Here is a 19,854-nt window from a genome sequence, read left to right as displayed (position 1 = left end):
TTCAGGGAGTTGGAGGGGCTAGAGGTTCTGGGAGAGGTGGAATGCCAGGCAGTGGAGGCGGCACATGCAAAGGCCCTGAGGCCCAACAGAGCTCTGTGCTGCAGACAGCTCCAGACCCCAGCACACTTTGAATGCCAGGCTAAGGAACTTGTAGCTTGTCCTAAGGAATGAAAGATGGTGGCTGCCAGATAGGAACTGTCACCAAACAGCAAACTGGTGAAAATCGAGGTGGGATGGGGTAAGGTTATGGATGATCCCCCAGGGTGAGGGAGAGCCGGAGTGGGGGTCCCAGAGCTGAAGGCCCTAAGGGCTGGCTTATGGGGCAGGAGGGGGGTGGTAAGCCATCCCCCACCGAGCCTCCCTCCTTCCAGGACTCTAGACTCCCCCCCAACTCCACAGGCCTAACTCCAGTCCTCTCTCACTCCAGCCAAGGCACAATGTGTGATTCCTGTGAGTGGTCCCAGCTGGGACTCAAAAACTTTCCCAGAAATACAAGCAGGCCGAGGGAGCTGGTCTCAGAGATGGTCCCTCAGCCCATGGCAGGGGAACCTGGGATGGTGGCCAGATTGTCAGGCACAAGGGAGGGCAGAAACAGCCGTCCAGACCAAAGACCCCCGGCTTTCCCCTCTTGGCTGGTTTGACACCCACTGCACCGCACCCCACCCCACCTTGTTGGTTCCCAGAGAATGGCCCCAGCGCTGCCCTGTCCTTTCCGGCCACAGGCTTCTTAGAACTGTGTATAAACTGAGCGATCACAGGCAGACATCCTGGTGAGTAGGCACTTTGGCACAGGGGCTGGGGAGGGTTTCTTCTGGCTGCTTAGTCTTATTTCCCTCCTGGCATGGCAGGCGGGTGAGGCTAGGGGATTCCCCAAGACCTTACCAGCCTGAGTGACCAGCGCCATCTCATCTGCCTGGTTCTCCCTGGCAGCTCCCCTCCCCAGGGCCAGCTCAGACTCCTCTCCCTTAGCCGGACTGTGCCTAGAAGACCTGCCTCAGGCCACAGGGGTGAGGGGCAGAGTGTACGGAGGGGTCTGGAGAGGGCCTGGAGAAGGGACAGACTAGGGCAGGCAGGAGGCAGACATCTCCGGCTTGCCAAGTTCTGGCCCTGCCACCACACTGCCACGCTTCAGGCCGGTGCCAGAGCCGCGCTGTATGCCCCATCTAGAGGCAGCCCGAGCAGCCCTTGACCCACCTTCCTGCCCTCCAGATGGCGAAGCCTCCGCTCCATTGTTCTCCAGAACACTTTGACAGAGGACACAAGGAATGTGGGCCCTGGAGACAGGAAGTCCTGGCTTCCGTGGGGGGAGGTCTCTACCAAACACAGGCCTGCCCTCCAGACAGGGAGGCAGGGGCCTCGTCCCATCCTACCTCTCCCGACTCACTGAGCCACCCGGGAGCAAGGCCTTGACCTCTCTGGGACTCTGCAGGAGACGAGGGTGCAGAAGGTTTGGTCAGTGGGGTAACAGGGGCAGAGGATTCCAGATGATGGAGGAGGAAGGTGCTTCCCCAAAGCCTGGCCCTCCCGTGGCCCAGCTGCACCCCTCAGCCCACTCATGCACCATAAACACACACCCACGGTCACATCCATGTGGGTGCTTTACAAGCTCCATGTGTGCTCTTGCATGTACACATGTAGCCCCACGGCTGCCAAATAAATGCACATGTGGTGCCTGTGCTCACACCTTTACATGTGTACACGCGTGACTGCCTCACACACTTGCAGCATCATTGTCAGGACTTGCATTATTGAGCACCTACTGTATGCCAGAGACTGCTCTATGCACTGTGCTTGAATCTTCTCAATTCCTCCTTCCAGCAATCCCATGAGAAAGGTATGCAATCACTCCCGTTTTACAGAAGGAGAAACTAAGGCACAAAGGCTGCGTGGCTTGTCCAGGATCGGGCGGGACTGTAAGTGGCAGAGGAAGAGTTGCCCAGGATACATCCACAGGACACCTTCTGAACCCCAGCTACTCCTGGGTCCTCCCCTCAGCCACACAACGCTTGAGCACCGTTTCCTAACAGGCTTCCTGGGATGATGAGAGAAAAGTGAGAAACATCTGGGAAAGTGCTCTGCAGATAAGGTATTGTTCTCACTGTCGGGAATTCAAACACTGCTCAACCAGTCCTTTCCTGGCCAAGGAGAGGCCCCTCTTAGCTCCCATCCTCCCGCCCACTCTAGCAACTGCACACTCAGCAGCCCTGACTTGTGGTTCTCCAGCCTGAGGCCTCTCCCTGGCCTGACCACGGGCCACCCGATTATATGGGGCAATTCTCCTACAATTCAGGACTCCTTGGGTCCCTGCCTGGCATGAAGCCCCCAGGTGTCCCCTTCCTGAGCTCTCAGGTGGCATGAGAGACCCTCCACCACCTGGCTTCATCCCCAGCCAGACCCCCATTCCATCTCCCTGCACCTCAGTGCTTGTCCCCATGGAATGGCTTCTCCTTCCTAAATCTGCGTCTTTGACCTTGCCATTCCCTCTGCCCAGCCAGTCTTTCCTCCTGCTCTGTACTTGGTGAGCTCCTGCCCATCCTTTCAGAGCAGCTTGGGGACCCCGTCCTCTGGCAGCTCCCCGGGCCCCCTCCTCTGAGTACACCCAGCATAGGGCACACACCTCTGCCACCAACCTGGCCCCACTCAGTACAGCTCAGTTCTGGGCATGTGTCTCTCCCACCAGAGTGAGAACCCTTCAAGGGCAAGAACCCATCCTGGGTCACCTCTGCGTCCCCCATGCCCAGGACAGAGTGAGGCAAAGGCTGGGCATCATTCAATGGAACTTTTGAAACAGTAAATGAGCAGAAAATACTGTTAAACAATGACAGGTTGTCAGCAGTAGGATGATGTACAAGAAGCACTAAACTGGGAACAGAAAGATGGGGGTTGGAATCTCGGGTCTGCTACTCAGGAGCTGTGTGACCTTGAGTAAGTCACACAGCCTCTCTAAGCCCAGGGGAATATGAATAGTATATATACCTCTTAGGAATCATGACCTAAGCAAACAGGGGACGGGCCCAATAAGCGTTGAAACCAAACAAGTCTGGTGCAGACAGGGTAGAAGCTTCCCAAGGACAAGATGCTTCCCAAACGGGAATCCAGAAAAGCTAGATGGAGGGGTTGTATGTTTGAGCTGGGCACTGAAGGTCAGGAGGGTTTGGGCTGGCAGAGGCAGGAAGGGAAGAGCACCCTAGGAGGCAAGGAGAGCACGGGCACAGGCTCAGAGGCAGGACGCTCAGAGTGGATCCAGGGTTGCCCAAGGCTCTGCATACTCACATGAGCCCTGGTTTGAGCCGGGCAGTGCCACGCTGGGCTGGTTACTTAATGCTGTAAAATGGGCAGATCCATGGCCTCCCTCAAGGTCACAGAGCTCAGTTCATGGTAGTGTTGGTGACTGTAATTAACTCCACCCAATCTCGGAGTTTATCAATGGATGGTCTCTTTCACTTCTCTGGGTCCCCACCCCCAGCCTGGCACAGAGCTGGGCACCCAGCAGACCTGAGAGATTGATTGATTGATTGATTGATTGATTGATTGATTGATTGATTCATGCAGTGCCTTCTTGAAGCCTTTGAGAAAAGGATCCACTGTGCATGAGAGTATATATGCGGATAGCACAGAACACAGGCATGTACGCAGATAGCACAGAACACAGGCATGTACGCGGATAGCACAGAACACAGGCATGTACGCGGATAGCACAGAACACAGGCATGTACGCGGATAGCACAGAACACAGGCATGTACGCGGATAGCACAGAACACAGGCATGTACGCGGATAGCACAGAACACAGGCATACACGCGGATAGCACAGAACACAGGCATACACGCGGATAGCACAGAACACAGGCATACACGCAGATAGCACAGAACACAGGCATACACGCGGATAGCACAGAACACAGGCATGTACGCGGATAGCACAGAACACAGGTATATCGCGGCCCCACACCTTGAGTCAGCCTCAACATGCCATTTGTTCATGCACCCATTCACTCATTCATGCCTTCATTGTTCAATGACCCCTGTTCTGTGCCACCCTGAGCTCAGCTCTGAACACCCAAAGGTCCCTGCTCTGAGGACCTCTCGCTGTTCCTATGGAACCACAGCTGAGGGTGAGACCCCTCCCCTGCTGCTTCTTCCTGCTCGTCCTCCCTCATGAGCCCCTAAAGCGCACCCTACACTGACCCCAATTCTCTTTCCCCTGGAGGCTTTGTCCACCCCCAAATCCTGCTGGGTGATAGCTCAGCAGGCTGGCCCCCACTCTCCTGGATGGCCACGGATGTCTAGAGCAATTATCTGGAGAAAAGAGGAAGAAAATGAAAAATACTTCAGCAACCAAATCAAGCGCTACTGACAGAATCCATTTCAGCTGCTTTCTCACAGGAGAATCCTAGCTTTATTCCTCGCCTAAGTGACGCTGTGCTGTGGTCATGGCTCCCTGCCAGGGCTCTGCATACAGGCTCAGGACCACGCAGTGCAGGGGGAAGAGCCCCCCACACCCAGCTGTCCCTCCAGAAGCCACAGATCTGGCCCACAGCGCACTGACTGCTACGCTAAGGAGTCCACGGTTTCAAGGTGGCATCTATGGACCACTCACTCTGTGCCTGGTGCCGCCCAGGAACAGACACACAAAGGAGACACAACCAGGGTGGAGGGAGGAGAGACAGATGGGCCAGGGGAGGATCTGAAGCGGGACTGCCAACCCCCAAGCCCAGGCCTCTCCAAGCAGGGAGACCCAGGGCCCCTCCCTGGGCAGCTTCAGTCCTGGCAGAGGCCACGTGGATGTCCCCAGGCCTTCTGGTTGCATTCCCCAGCCCACCCTACCACCCCACTGTTGCTTCCTCCTCCAGCAGCTAATCAGATCTCACACACCATCCCATTTCCTGCCAGGCTACAGGCTGCCTCCTTTGCTCCTGATGGCATTTCCTGGCCTTGTACCCATTACCTCCTTTGCCTCCAGCAGAAGCTGCGCAGTGGCAGAAATTAGGCATGAGATCCTCACGGGCACTAGCCTCCCTCCCAGGGCCTGGGCTACCTCCTCATGGCAACCCCATCCCCACCCCAGGGGCATATGCCTGGATGGCCATCCCATGTTTACGGACCAAAGCAACAGCGGGATTCAGGGCAGAGTCAACTTCCCCACAGACTGGGAGCACAAAGGAAATTGGCAGATGGTTCCAGGACACACCCCATCGAGACATGCCACCAGCACGGAGTCTGAGATACAGCGGGAAGTGATGCCACCCCCATCCCAGTGGGCATATACACCATACAACACGAGGGCAGGTAGCCCGCACAGGCAGAGGGGAGAGGCTGGGGCACCAGAGACAGGGCGCTGGCCTGTCCAGCCTCCTCTGTGGTCACACTACCTCCCTGCCCCTCCCCTCCCGCCCTCCACCCCCACCACCCCCACCAGGAAAAAGCAGAGTTAATCCAGTTGGAGAAGGAACCGCTGAGCCTTTGTTCATTCCACAGTGACTGAACGTGCTGGACCCCGCTTGGGGCGGGGAAGGGGTGCCTCATGACGCACTCTTCTTGCTTCAGCATCACCTGCCTTCCCCAGCTGTTGGACGTCCCCTTGGCACACAAACATGCCACCATAGCTTTCTGAGAAAAACAAAAATCCTCCCATTTCTCTGCTCCCATTCACTGCAAGTCCTGGGGAAGGAACTGTCATCACGCACGTCTCCACTTTCTCCCCCTCCCTCCCCAGCCCCCTCTAACCTGTCTTGCCTGCTCTTTTCCTTTTAACTTGCTCTGATCACAATCAGGACGACCTCTGTCTTTCAAATCGACTCTCCCCTTTCCCAGGCTGGCCCAGCTCACACGCCCTGTCCTCACCCGCTTCTGTCCTTCTTTGCTGCACTCTCTTCGCTAGAGGATCTACAAATCTCGGCGGCTCAAGTCCTCCCTCGCTGTAAGCACATCCGCTGCCATGGCCTCAGGTCCCACCATAACTAAGCTCGTCACTACGCAGCAGGCTACGTGAATCCGCCCCTATCTCCAACTGGCCGTGACACCTGGGTATCCAAAGGCCATCTCAAACTCAACATGCCTGAAACAGAGAAATCTTTATCTCCCTCTCCAAAAAAATATTCTTCCCTCCGTGTGCATCTCTATACTCGTGTCACTGACTTACTGAGTATCCCTGGACAAAGCTCTCAAACTCTCAGGTCTCCGCCCAGCTATGTAATAAATCCAGTTCGGGACTTCCCAGCCATTCATTCACCCATGGAAAAACAGGGGAACTATTCAAAGGACAGATAGATTCCCATTGCCCATCCAGGGAGATTCCAAATCCATCGGCCTGGGGCAGGGCCCTGGTATCTGCAGTTTGTAAAACCTCCTCACGTGATGTTCATGAGTAACAGATTCTGAGCCCTGCCTCCTCACTGCCCCAGCTTCTTGGTTCCCTGAGCTCTGGTCCTGCCTCAGCTTCCCTATCTTCCAAGCTGCTTTCTGACTCATTTATCTCAACTGCCCTATGGGGTTGAGGCTCTGATTATCCCCATTTTACAGATGAGGAAAATAAGGCTCAAGGGGACACGACTGGTCCACGGTCACATCCAGAAGCAGAACCAGGGCACTGGACTCCACCTGGTATTCCTAAACTCAAACAGCCCCACAAACCCAGGCTGGCACCAATCCGGCCCTGCAGAGCCAAGAGATGCTGTTCCCCTTCTCCCACCCACCTCACCTCCAAAGCCCCTGAAGCCTCCCCATCTCGTGCAAACTCTGCCCCTTCCCATGTCATGGGGTCACCTGAGAAAATCTGGCTCTGGGTCCAGGTTGACCCAGGCTGGATTTCTGACTCCACTACACCTCAGAGGGCTAGAGAGGTACTTTCAACTTGCTGAGTCTCAGTGTCCTGAGCTATAAAATGGGGGTGATGACAACTGCCCTTGGGGCTACAAGGAGGGTGAACTAAGGCCCTTGGCAGGTACTAGACTTAGAGCCCCAGATTTGAGGCCTGGAGTTGGGGCCCAGGCAGGTACAGGGCTAGGCCTCTGTGGGGACAGCCCAGCGGGACCGAGGGAGCGGCCCACCACAGGGCCTGCCTATCTACAGCCAGCCCGGCCCTCACAAAGAAACAATAACAGGAAACCATCCCAGGGGGGCGTGGGCCTGGGCCAGCTGGAAAACCTGAAGGGGAGGCAGCCAGCCTCCCTCGCTGCCGGGTGTGGCTCCCCTCGAGAGGTTGTCTGTCCGCCAAGCTCCACAGAACTCCATAGCACTCAGCCCCGGACGGACAGTCTGACAGAACAGAGACACCGCTCAGCCCACGGGCACGGTGAGTGAGCGCTCCTGACCCCAATCCACTCAGACCCTCACCATGGACCCAAGACAGTAGGGTCCTTGCCTTCCCCATCTGTAGAATGGTCACTGTCAGGGTCCCAGGGAAGAGCCTCTCCTCGGGGTACACAGGGTCTCCTCCAGGCTTAGAGCAGGGCTGAGAAGTACACCCAGCGGTGGTGCCCTGGGCACAAATGAGCATTCCCAGGGCTGAGGGAGGGGAGAAGGCCTCAGCTCTCCCACATGTACTCTCCAATTCTATGTGACTCTAGGGCCCACGGGCTTCCAGTGGTGCCAGGCTCAGAGAGGGCAGGATTCTGCCCAAATCGAGCAGCACACCAGGGGCAGAGGACTGGCACCCAGGCCTAGGCTCCCCTCTGGTGCGCCTTCCCCCAGGTAGAGGATTAACCAAGGCCTGTCATCATCCCCTCCCCTCAAGGCTCTGTGCTGGGACTGGGAGAAGAAGGGGAGCTCTGAGCCTCTGCCCCTCCGTCAGCCAGTGTCCCCATTCCAGAATAAGCAAGCTAAGGCTTAGCTCTGAGCACTTGAGGCCCTGCTAATGGAAGCCCCTTCCCTTCCCACCCCAGACACTGCAGGGGTCACTCTGAGCTGTGGGAGCTGTGGTCAGGAAGGTGGCCCTCCCTTTCTCCCCTGACACCCAGATACCTGAAGGTTGGGGCCCTGAGGCCCTCCTATTTTAGGGAAGTCCCCCAAAGGGACTTGAAGGCAGGCAGTCTCCAGAGCCCAGCCTGGAGACAGTGGTCCTGGGTGCACATCCCAGCTCTACCACCCACTTCCCGTGTGATTTTGGGGAAATTACTCCACATTATCAAACCTCAGTTTGCTTGTCTGAACAATGGAGACAGCAAGTCTTTCTACAATTCATTGTGGGAACTAAAGACAATGCACAGAGAAGGCTCTTAAACAACGGAGCTCCTTATTTTATAACTACCAACTACCCCATGAGTTAAATATAGCCTTTCTCCATTTCTCAGTAAGGAAACTGATATTTGGAGAAGAGCTGGGGTAGGAATTCGAATGAGCATTTTGTACCCGAAAGCCCAGGCTTTTTCCGGCGTCACATAGTTTCTCCATGTCTCAGCTTTCTCATCTATAAAATGGAGGAAACTGTCTCTTCCTGAGTCAACCTAACGCTTAGCACCAGGAGTGGCTCATTGTAGGGGATCCTCAAGAAACCATGGCTGAATTTACCTGCTACCCAGAGCTGATCTTGGCTGTGGATGTCATAAAGGGTTTGACCCCTGAGGTCGGTAGGACCCCAGCACGTGACAGAGAAAGTGAGAGACTGTCAACTCAGCTCTTCCTCTGGCAAGCACCCAAGGGAGCTACTCTGTACCAAGCACTGTGCTTTTTCCCCACCCCCAACAAGGACATCTCCCATGAGTGGTGGGCAGATAGGATCCTACAGAAGGTGAAGGGAATTCTGGGGGAGGCAGAGAACCTCGGCAGCTCTGAGAAACTGGAGAGGCCAGTGTGGCCAGAGAGTGTTTAGAGCAGGGGGTGGCAGGATGGCTAGGGACGCTGAAGGCCACGAGTGCCAGGACCAGGAGCTTTAGTTCATCTTGAGGTGATGGGGAGCAGTGGGCCTCTCCCGTTTGGCCTGAGTCCAGCCATCTGTGGGCGCCAGCCTGGAGGGCAGCAGATGACCTACAGAACCTGGGTGCCGCTGAGCCTCAGGCAGCCCTGCCAATCCAGGCTTCCTGTGCTGAGGGGGTAGGGGAAGCGTCCACTGGCCTTGAACGGGTTAAGCTGCCCGTGCTACAGTCTGGACCTGAGCAATTGTGCTGCTAAACAAGGGCCGGACATGGGGGCAGGAAGCCAGAGGGGGCCACGCTTATTTTCTCCCAAAGTTGGATGACTCACCGCTCTGCTGCTGCCTCAGGGATGCAAAGTGGACACAGTAGCCACCAGCTTAGGAAAAATCTTGGGCCCCTTGCTCATATGGACCCATGCCTGCTATATCCATCACTTCTCTGCACCCCCTCAGCAGCCTTGAAGCTACTAAATGAATTCCCATTTGACAGATGGGACCACAGAGACAGAGAGAGGCTGAGTGGCCAGTCCAAGGTCACAGTATGAGGAGGAATGAGGATATGAGTGAAGCCAGCTCCTTCCGGCCCCACAGCTCCTACCACGCCCCACAATCAAGCTCAGAGGGAAGACAAGTCAAGGAGAATTGTACATGACAGTTCAAGCCATAGAAGCAGGTACCAGGATAAGTCAGGAGCCCACTGACCCTGGCAAAGGAATGTTCTAGGATACAGGTCTTGTCCTGAGGAGTTTGGCTTCTGGCTGGAGAGATACTGAAAAGCTCATCCTAACTCAGGTCCAAGCTGACGGTGGATGGAGAAATCACAGAAGGCTTCCTGGAGGAAGAGAAGGAGACTGAGGTCTTAGGTCGGCAATCTCAGTCTTCTCATCTCTCTCGGGCAGGGATAGACCCAATGATCCCTAACCTCATTCAAGGACCTCCAGATTATCTGGGGCCACAGCATAACAGTCAGATCCTAGCAGGTGCAGATATTAGGAGGAGGAGGAGGAGGAGGAGGAGGAGGAGGAGGAGGAGGAGGAGGAGGAGGAAGCAGGGCCCATGGGGCCAGGCCAGGCCAGGCAGGCAATGAATGAGATTTCCTTCTGGAGAGGAACAGAGGGGAGTAGGAGGTGGGCCCAGGCATAACCAGGAAATGAGGTCAGGTGTGAGTCGACCAGTCAGCCAATTGAGCCCACAGCCACCAGGGTAAAGGGGTTAAGTAGATGAGGGTCAAGATACCCACACATTTACTAAACACCTACTATGTGCTGGGCTTCATACCTGTGATCGCCCTCCTGACTCGGGAGGCAGCTATTATTGATGAAGCAGCTGGGGCTCAGAGAGGGCAAGGGATGAGCCTCAGGCCACACAGCTCATAAACAGCTGAGCAAGTTCAAACAAGCAGGTTGGTGGGGCTCATTCTGTTGCCCTCACTGACTGCCTCAGAGTCCCAAAGTCAGGAAGCCCAGAGACTAGAAAAGGCTCTGTAGGGTAGGTGTTCTCTCCTTGAAACATTGAGCTGCCCCATTAGGAGACAGGGGCATAGACTGGATGACCCTGGAGCCCAGAGACCCCAGCACAAATTTGTTTTAAATCGTAAACTAGCTCTGGTGAATTGGTATTCTACAGTAGAATACCGTATTCCCCCAAAAAATAAGACCTAACCAGAAATAAGCCCTAGCATGATTTTTCAGGATGACATCTCCTGAACATAAGCCCTGCTGAGTCTTTTGGAGCAAAAATTAATATAAGACCCAGTCTTATTTTGGGGGAAACACGGTAGTATCTATTTCAAAGATTGTATTGAGGATTCAAGGGCTGAGTTCAAGTTCGGTGGGAATGAGCACTGTGGTGGATTAGTGATGTCTGCCATGGGTACAGGAATGGGTGAGTGGCCACCTATGACCTCTGTTTTGCCAGCCCTATCCTGTAAGAGGTCCCCTGCACAGAGGCAGGTGTGTGTTCACCAGGATCCGATAAGAAGGATAATCTCATTGTCTTCAAAGGACCAATATCCTAACGGGGGTGCGTATGACAATATTCTGGGCCAGTAGAGAGGCTATTTGGGAACAAGGAGGAGCTTCACTGAGTTATACCAATTACTGCACCCACTCTGACCACCCAAGGTGTTGTCTGCAAATAATTCAGATTTGTTTTAAATCCTGTGAGTGAAGAGGGAAGAGTGACAAGAGCAGGCCTGGAGACTGAGGCAGGCTGCCATGCAGCAATGGGAACGCCTGACCATCAAGGGCCGGAGCCTTGTGTTCATGCAGCTGGATACTGGACGAAGTGGAGACAGACCCAGAGCCTGCCTGGTCAGAGGCACTTGGGCCAGGAAGCACAGGCTGTACTGGGGGCAGGAGTCAATCAGAAGAGCTCATGGGGGAGGTGCCTGGGGCTTAAAAAGAAGTAAAGCATTCACCCAGGGGACACAGCAAGGAAGGGCATTCAGGCAGAGTTGGCCGTTCCTCCATTCTCATACCCGTGGCAGACATCACTAATCCACCGCAGTGTTAATTCCCACTGAACTTGAGCTCAGCCCCTGAATCCTCAATACTATCTTTGAAGTAGATACTACCAATTCACTAGAGCTAGTTTGCGATTTAAAACAAATTTATGCTGGGGTCTCTGGGATCCAGGGTCATCCAGAGGAAACAGCCTATGCAAAAAGCCTAGAGAGAGGAAAACCTGTGCATTCCAGAAACACCTAGTTCTCCTCATGACTGGAAAGGGCAGGGAGGTGGGGGAGAGGAGAGCCAGAGTGGTGGGCAGGGGACACGCCATGCTGGCTCAGGCGCTAGATTCATCCTGCTGGAGGTGAGGAGCCAGGGAGGACAGTCAGCAAGGGAGCAGGGTGGTCAGCTCTAAGCAGAGTTAAGACGGGGCTGTTGGTAGAACCCCAAGGGAAGGGGATCAGGTCTGGGACCCACAGGAGCAGGTCCCTGAGCCAAACTGAGCTACAAACCAGGAGAAAGTCCCTTGTAAGCTGCCCAGTCCCACCCCCAACACACCCCATACCCAAGGCTCCCAGGGCCTCACCCTTCATCCACACGGTGTCTATAGTTGCCAAAGCCTAGCTGTAAATGCTGGAGTTTGAACAGACAATTGGGGAGTTCCTGAAGGAGTTTGGGGATCAGGAGCTCCAACCTCAGCCCTAAACTGGAGGTGTGTGGGGGGATGGCATGGGAGGGCAGTGCGGAGAGCTGCTCAGGGCCACACACGGAGCAGGGGCCCAGCTCGTTCCCTCCTACAGACACACCTCTTGCATGCTGTGGGCCCAGCCCCTCATCCCTGACCCAGGGCCTCTGGGCTGGAGTCCAGAGCCTGCAGGAGGCTGGGCTGGAACTGAGCGTCCCGTCCACTCTCTGAAGCTTTGCTTAGGGTTGGGCTCAGCTGCCAGGTCTTGTCCCAGCTGATGGTGGGTGTGCTGGGTGGGAACAGAGGGGCCAGCCCCACAGAGCAGAGAGACTCTTCAGGAATTGGCGTGGGCAGATGCCTGGGGACAGGGGTGTGTAGTTGTGAAGGCACAGTTGAGGGTATAGTGTGTCTGTGTGGTGTGTCTGTAGATGTCATGTATGTATCTCTGACCTGGAGGCTTCCTCTGCCCCACCCCCAAGGGCCCTCCAGTCTTCTCAATACCCCCCCCCCCCCCGCAAAAGCCTGAACTTAGCCCCTAAAACCTCAGGCTTGAGCAGGGTTCTGGTCAGGTCAAGGAGCAGGGGTCTGCCCAGTGGTCAGGGGCAGGACCAGCCTAGGGGCATCTGCCAGGCTGCCCCACTGAGCAGTTCCCAGCTGGGTCCAGGCTTCCCAGAGTCAATTTAGCTACAAATGGAGCAGTTCCAGCCCCTCCCTTTGTGCCCTCTGTATCCCCCTGGACCCTCCTTTTAAAGAACACAGAGCTGAGCAGATCTCACAGCCCCTTCAAGGCTAAATCTCAAGGACACATGCGGGCCACAAAAAGAAAGAGAGCAAAGAGAGTTTTGCCTGATGTCCCACAGGGGGACAGAGAGAGGCAGGACTCACTCCTGGAGTGAGACCCTCAGACCAATCCGGGCCCTCCCCCTCTCTGCCTTCTCACCGCTTCCTGCCCTCCTCCATCACAGTCTGAAGCTCTATTTTTTTATCAAGAGGTTACTGTCCATCTCCCCCGCTGGGATGCAGCCTGTGTTTGCTTCCCGTGTGTGTTCATTCAGTGCCTGCCACATAGTTGGTGCACTATGTTTGTTGAATGACTGTGGAACCCCAGGGCCCTAGAGAGGGTTTCAAAAAAGTGATGCCATGGGACTAAATCCAGGCAGAGGAGAGAGAATGGCCATACAAAGGTGAAGAGGATGTGACCACACCTGGCATCTAGGCTCCGACCTCAATGGTCCCACTCACTGTGGACACAGACCCGGATCCGGGGGCTCTCCAAGGCCCCAACCTGCCATCCAGGCATGGGTGAGCCCAGCCACTCCCCAGGTCCTCCCGGGCTCCTCTACCCCTTTTTCTGGGCTCCATGCCCGCTCACCAGTGTCTTTGGGCCACACTCTGTCTTCTCATTGTGGGTCCCCCAGACTTTCCCAGATTGACCAAGGGCACAACCCCTTCAGGTTCGCCGGCTGGCCCACCTCATCCATGAGTCCATTTGGAGTTGCCCCCTAAAGTCTCCAACATGGCTGCAGGGACAGGCATTGTCACAATCCTAGATGACAAGGACACAGACAGGCACCTGGTCAAGGCGTGCGTGACACGCATATCTGAGCTGCCCAGAGAGCGAATCCCCTCTCTCCTCAAGGCAGTTGTTGGGCAAGTTGCCAGGGCTGCTCAGCTGGGAATTTCTGAGCACAGAAATCTGACCCTCTGCACATCTGTCACACCCAAAGCCACCCAGCAGCACCTTGATCTCTGAAAACTTGGTGACAGCAACCAAGAGACGTGACTCCTATTTGTAGGACGGTAAAGGGCTGAAACAAGTGTGACCCCGCTGTGGCTCTGACTACACCTCCAGAGATGTAGCCATGGGGACATGCTGCTTCCAGCTGTGGGTACAGCAAATCCTCTTGCCTGACTTCCTCTCCCTCTATCAGCAGCTGGAGGTGGAACAATTGTTAGACAAAACCATTCCCCTTGGCCCCCATTTTGGTGGCCAAATTTCTAACACAAAAGGCAAAATAACACAAATAAAATGTGGCTTTTCAGATGGAAAAGACCCTAATGTCCCGCTGAGATTGGATGTAGAAGGAGCCTGGGATTTAGAAAAAGATAGATCTGAGGGGTAGTGGGGAGTCCCAGGTCTACCCATTCTGAGTTGTTTGTCTTGAGCCTCAGTTTCTTCCTCTGTGAAATGGAGCTGATAATTCCTACCTCCTGGGGATAGTGTGAAAACTGAATGAGATGGTAGCTATGAAAGCCCAGCATGGAGAACAGTTTATTATTATTACTGCACATGAATGTCACCACAGAGAGGGGCACATGATGGAAAAAGCACTATGTGGGGTGAAAGGCAGCCTAAGTTCAAATCCTGGCTCCACCTCTTGCTGTGTGGCCTAGGATGACTCACTCCACCTCTCTGAGCCTCACCTGCTAAATGGGATTACTGACAACTACCTTGCAGTTTGCAGGGTTTAAATGAGATAATGTGGGCCACTGAGGAGATACTCAGGAATGTCAGCCCCCATCCACCACCCACGGCCAAAAAGGGCTGTCTTGGGAGAGCCCGCGAGGGTCTAGGATGGGCGCTGGCGATGGGATTATGTGAGCTTCGTCTCCCAAAGGTCCTATTCTCCAAGGTCCTGCCTCCTCACTAACTGTCACTGACAAGACAGCTGAGCATGCCCCCCCCCCCAGAAAGTGACACACTGGTGTGGTGGGGTGACTCTGGAGGGCAGTGCCAGTTCTGTGTGCCAAGGGAGTTCTCTCCAGGGCCCACAGCAGAGCCTCTGCTGGACACAGAATGGATCTGAACATTCAGGTCATACTTTATATGTGGGGCCAGCCAAAGCCCCTTGAGGGGTCCCTGTCCCCTGTGTGCCACGTGGCCAGAGCCTGTGCCGGGGGCCTCGGCTTTATTTAAGTCCAGCATGGTTACATATTTGTTTGCCTGATGGATGCTGGCAGCCCTGGGACCTCGGGCTCATCCAAGCAGGCCCCGCCCAGGAGAAAGCCGTGCTCCTCTTCACTGGGGCTGGCAGGTCCTGGCAGGAAACAGTATTTACTCTGGGGGCTCGGAGGGACTACTTACAGAGCTGGGAGCTTGGCTAAGGGAACAAGGGGGACACTGAGGCATGCGGACACCAGCAACAGTGGAAACCGTTACCACCCAGAGCCAAAGGCACAGAGGAGGGAGGGTTGTTTCCAGAACCTTGGAGGGGCTGCCCACCCACCAGGAGCTGTCAGTCACAGCAAATAATATGAACCAGCACAAAGAGCCAAAGGGAAGAACTAATCCCGCTTTCTCCTCCCATCCTGAGAGCTCTTGCTGGAGTGCCTACTGGCCAAACACCAGAAGCCAGGGCCAGAAAGCCCAGGGGTCAGCCCCTCGACACAGAGCAGAGGTCAGGGGAGGTGTGGGGGGACTGGATCTGGCAGGTGGGGACCTGCAAATCCCTCCACCAAGTGATGGGGTGTGAAGGAACAAGAAGGGTAAGTAGACTCCTCCAGGGAGCAGAACCAGAGTGTCAGTGAGGATTCACACACCGTTGGTTCCATTTTTAGCTACTGTTTATTGCCCACGTCACAAACATTTTCTAATTCAACCAGAAAACAACCCTGAGAGGTGGATGCTAGTGTTCCCACTGCACCAAGGACGAAACTGAGGCTCAGAGGGGTGAAGTGTCTTGTGCACAGTCGCTTAGCAACAAAGCAATGCAACGGAGGTTCTGCAAACTACAGAGGCTGCCGTCATAGCCACCACCCCACACTGTGTGGGCCCAGAGAGAAACGATCCACGTGTGACATGTGGCTGAGCCTTGAGGAGGGGAGACATAGCTGGGTGAGAGGGAAAGATGGTCTCCAGGAAGCAGAGGAAGCTGTGACTTGAGCCCTGCCCTGGGGCCTGGATGTCAATCCAGTGGAAGATGTAGGGAATGCGGCCTGTGACGCAGGGACCAGGGACAGTCCCCAGAGGACTTGTCCTCAACTCTGAAGGACAAGTTCACCAGACAGAGAAAGAGGCAAAACCGGGGGTGCTGTCCTGGGGTCACTTCTCTTCTGCAGATACCTGCTCTCCTGACTGTTCCACCCTCGCAGCTTGAACACTGTCCAGACACCGTTACTGGACGGTAACTGCAAGCTCCCCCCGACTCCAGGCAGGTCTCCAGCAGCTGCTGGCCATGACCACAGAGACCCTTCATAGGGAACTGCCACCTGACACAGTCCACACAGAACTTTTGGTTTGCTCCCCACCAACATGCCACAGCCCCAGGCTTCTGAATCTCAGGAAAGACCCTGCTGTCCCCCAACTGCTCAGGCCAAAGACGGGGAGCCCTCCCTCATTCTTTCCCATCCCTCGCCCCCACCTCCCCTTCACCAGCGAGTCCTGTTAACTCTACCCCAAAAATATTTCCCGTGGCCATCCCCTCCTAAACCTGGTGGACCACCATCACCTCTCTCCTGTATGACAGTGACTGCCTCCTCCTGGTCACCCTCACCCAGCCAGCCCCCTCCCCACAGCTGACTGCACGATTACACTGCATTCGTTGCCTACGGCTGCTATAACAAACCTCCCCAAACACAGTGGCTTGAGACAATACAAATGTATTTATTTGTTATCTTGTAGTTCTGGAGGTCGGAAGTCTGAAACAGGTTTCAGTGAGCTAAAGTCAGGGCTGTGTTCCTTCTAGAAGCTCTAGGGGAGAATCCATTTCCTTGCCTTTTCTGGTTTCTAGAGGCCACCCTCATTCCTCAGCCTATGATCCTGCATCACTCCAACCACTGTTCCCATTGTCACATCTCCTTTTTCCTGATTCTGACCCTCCCTCCTTCACCTTTTAAAAACCTTTGATTACAGTGGGTCTACCCACATGATCCAGGATAATCTCTCTATCTCACCATCTTTAACGTAATCCTATCTGCCATGTACAGGTTCTTGGGATGAGGACGTAGACATATGTGTGGGTGGCATCATGCAGCCTACCACACTGACCTGGCCAGCTCTTCCTGTGACCTGCCCTCCCTCATTGTTCATTTGTATCTGACCCAGGGACGTCCTTTGCTTCTTCAAACACACTAAACATTTTTCTACCTCAGGGCCTTTGCACTTGCTGGTCCTTCTGCCTAGAAGTCCCTTCCTTCCCCTGGCATTTCTAGGACTAACACTCAGATGATGTCATCTCTAGGAGAGGCCTTTCCTGGCCTCTCCCTCTCAACCAGCTGCTCCCTCGGTCTCTGTTGTGTCCCCCATTGTAATTCCCTGAGCCCCTCTGATCACTAGCTGATGTTTTTCCTCATTTACTTATTTTCCGGGTGTTCCCACTACAGTGTGCACTCCCTGAGGGTGGTTCTTGTCTGTCTTGCTCACTGCTGTACCTCAATGCCTAGCATGGGGCCCAGCATACAGTAGGTGCTCAATACCCATCAGGGCTCACACCCTGTCCTGCTCAGTAGCCTGAAAAGTATCTCTCTCTCCCTGTCTCCCTCTCTCGCTCTCTCTCTCTCTCTCAGGTTCACTTCTGTTTGTTTCACTTTTTCATTTTCGAGTCACTTCTCATTTGAGGGAGGAAGAAAGAACTAAGACTTGCAGTTCCTTTCTAAGCAAAGAAGGAAATGACCCACCAGGCTTGGGCCCAGCAAGGCTGGGGCAGGGGTCACGCCTGCTGCCTTCCCTGAGTCAGAACCAGCTTCCTGGCCAGGACTCCCAACCTCCCCACGGCTTTGTTCACTGCCTGCCTCTCACCTGGAAGGGCTGCCTTTGCCACACCCACCTCAAAGGGAGCCAGGTTGCTCCCAAGTCTACCGCCTCATTTGTGACTGAGGAAAGTGAGAGGCGGAGGCTGGAGGGCCTTGGAGACACATGGCACTTGTATTTTGGGGCCTGCTCTGCTCCATCCCAACCCAGGAGCCCACTTCCTCCTGGGCCAGTGGCAGGGGACACAGGATGGGAAACTTGAATGCTAAGCTCAGCAGACCCAGAGGCCAGGCTGGCCCAGCACAGATGACACCCTCGGCCCTCACTGAGGCCAGCCTGGCGCCAGTGTCTCAGAGGAAATGTGACTAGAGTTTGGAAATCTCCTGTGATGTGCAGAGTCCAGCCTCTCCCCTGGGCCGAAGCAGGGGACAGTCAGGGAGTGGGCCCCCTTCCAGCAGCACCCTGTGAGTCCTCGTCTCTCCAGGCAGGAGCCCTGGTCCCACTCCCACCACTTGCCTCCTTCCCTTGAACCATCCCACACGCCACAGGTCAGTGACACAGGGACCCAGCAGGGGTGGACTGAAGGGGTCAGGGCTGAGGGCATAGTGACAGCCAAGGTCAGAGCCTCCACCCACTGTGGGGCAATGGGGAAAATCCCTCTCCCTGGAATTCAGGAGGACGCTAGGCCCCCATCGATGGGGAACCCTAGATCCCAATCTGGGCTGATCCCAAGTCCTGGAGGCGGCCTTGACGGGCATGAACCTGGGCAATCACAAGGGACCCTGTGCTTAAAAGGCCCCCATGCCTGCTTTCATGTTCTTCTGTCGCTGTCTTGAAATTCTTAATAACTTCTGAACATGGGACCGCACATTTAAATTTTGCAGTAGGCCCTGAAAATGATGAAGCTAGTACTGTAAGCCCAGCCTCTCAACCTCCACACCACCCACCCCTGCTCTGGTGACAGCTCCTAAGCTGATAATCTCCCATGAATTCTGGGGGTGAGGTCTGACCCTCTGGGTGAACACATTTGGGTTTCCTAAGAGCCTTCTGAAGCCAGCATCAAAGCCACACTGCTACAGGGGCTCCAAAGCTGGCCAAAGGACATGTTTATTTGGAGGAGCCTTGAAATCCCATGTCATAGCAGCTGCTGGGGCAAGAGAGAGCAGTAAGAAACAACACGAACTTTTGGACCAGGCAGACTTCCTTCGAATCTTGGCACTGCTGCTTACATTCTGAGTGATCTCAGAAATGTTACTAAACCTCTCTGTTCCTCAGCTCATCTGTAAAATGAGGGTTACAATTATACCCACCTTGAGGGTTATTGGGAGGATTAAAGTGAGACAACCCATTAAGCGCTTGGAACAGTGTCAGGCAATTGATAAGTGCTCGATAAATGTTAGCTGTTGAAGTCAGACTCTTGGGATCCATTGTCAGCCCCACCACTTGCTCCCAGGTGAACAGACCCTCTCTGTGGGTCGGTTTTCTGACGTGTAAGATACGGATAACTGGGTGCCCACTGCACAAGGTTTTGGGAGCTACCATCAGCATCACCCTCTCGTGCAGGAAGCCTTCTCCGCAGCCCTCCTCTGGGCTCTCCCTAGCACCTGCAGTTGCTTCCACACCAGCACATGTGACGTTAAGTAGGAATTGTGTCTGTGCCTGTCTTCCCCTCCCAGGCTGGGAGCTCTTTGGGGGCAGGAACAGAATCTGGTTCTGCTCGGATCAGCAGAGGGTGAAGGGCAAAGGAATGAACAGAAAAGGGGAGCTCGTTTGTCCCTGGGAGCTGCTCACACCCCAGCACAGTGACCCATATGCCCTGATGGTGTCTCCTCTCTGTCCCCAGATCTGTGCCTCTTGGGAAGATGCATATGCTCCTGGTGCTTCTGGCCGCCACGGGCACCTGCCTGGGCCTGCTGGTGGCAACTGCCACGAGTGCTAACCTTGCCCAGCTGGACACTCCCAGCATGCTCCCCACCCTCCGGCGCCAGAAGAGAGACTGGATTTGGAACCAGATGCACATCGATGAAGAGAAAACCCAGCCCCTGCCCCATTATGTGGGCAAGGTAAGGCTCAGGCCCAGAGCAGGACAGGCCTCTCTGTGGCAGCAGGCGGGCCACAGTGATGGTAGTAAGGATGCTGATAGGTATTGTGGAGGTTGTAGGGGTGGGGAAGATGGTTGT

The 19,854-nt window shown here is 55.0% G+C and overlaps 1 protein-coding gene across 2 annotated transcripts in view; it reads left to right on the top strand.

Moving 5' to 3' along the window:
- Window positions 1–7,153: 7,153 nt before the first annotated feature.
- Window positions 7,154–19,854, top strand: part of CDH5 (cadherin 5) — a 33,734-nt gene continuing 21,033 nt past the window's right edge. The window contains exons 1-2 of one of the 2 annotated variants that reach the window (XM_019755125.3): window positions 7,154–7,293; window positions 19,518–19,737. In XM_019755125.3, the coding sequence (XP_019610684.3) occupies window positions 19,537–19,737 (201 nt within the window). In that variant the 5' untranslated portion in view covers window positions 7,154–7,293; window positions 19,518–19,536. Of the gene's footprint in view, window positions 7,294–18,041; window positions 18,223–19,517; window positions 19,738–19,854 lie in introns of those variants that run through there. The other variant, XM_074314782.2, reaches the window with a different exon arrangement.

Source organism: Rhinolophus sinicus, chromosome 8 (genome assembly GCF_057876585.1).
Source record: "Rhinolophus sinicus isolate RSI-liver-muscle chromosome 8, RSI-T2T, whole genome shotgun sequence".
In the NCBI taxonomy this organism is placed as follows: Eukaryota; Metazoa; Chordata; class Mammalia; order Chiroptera; family Rhinolophidae; genus Rhinolophus; species Rhinolophus sinicus.
The sequence above is the reverse complement of the archived record's forward strand: the minus strand, read 5'-3'. Positions and strand labels throughout refer to the sequence as shown.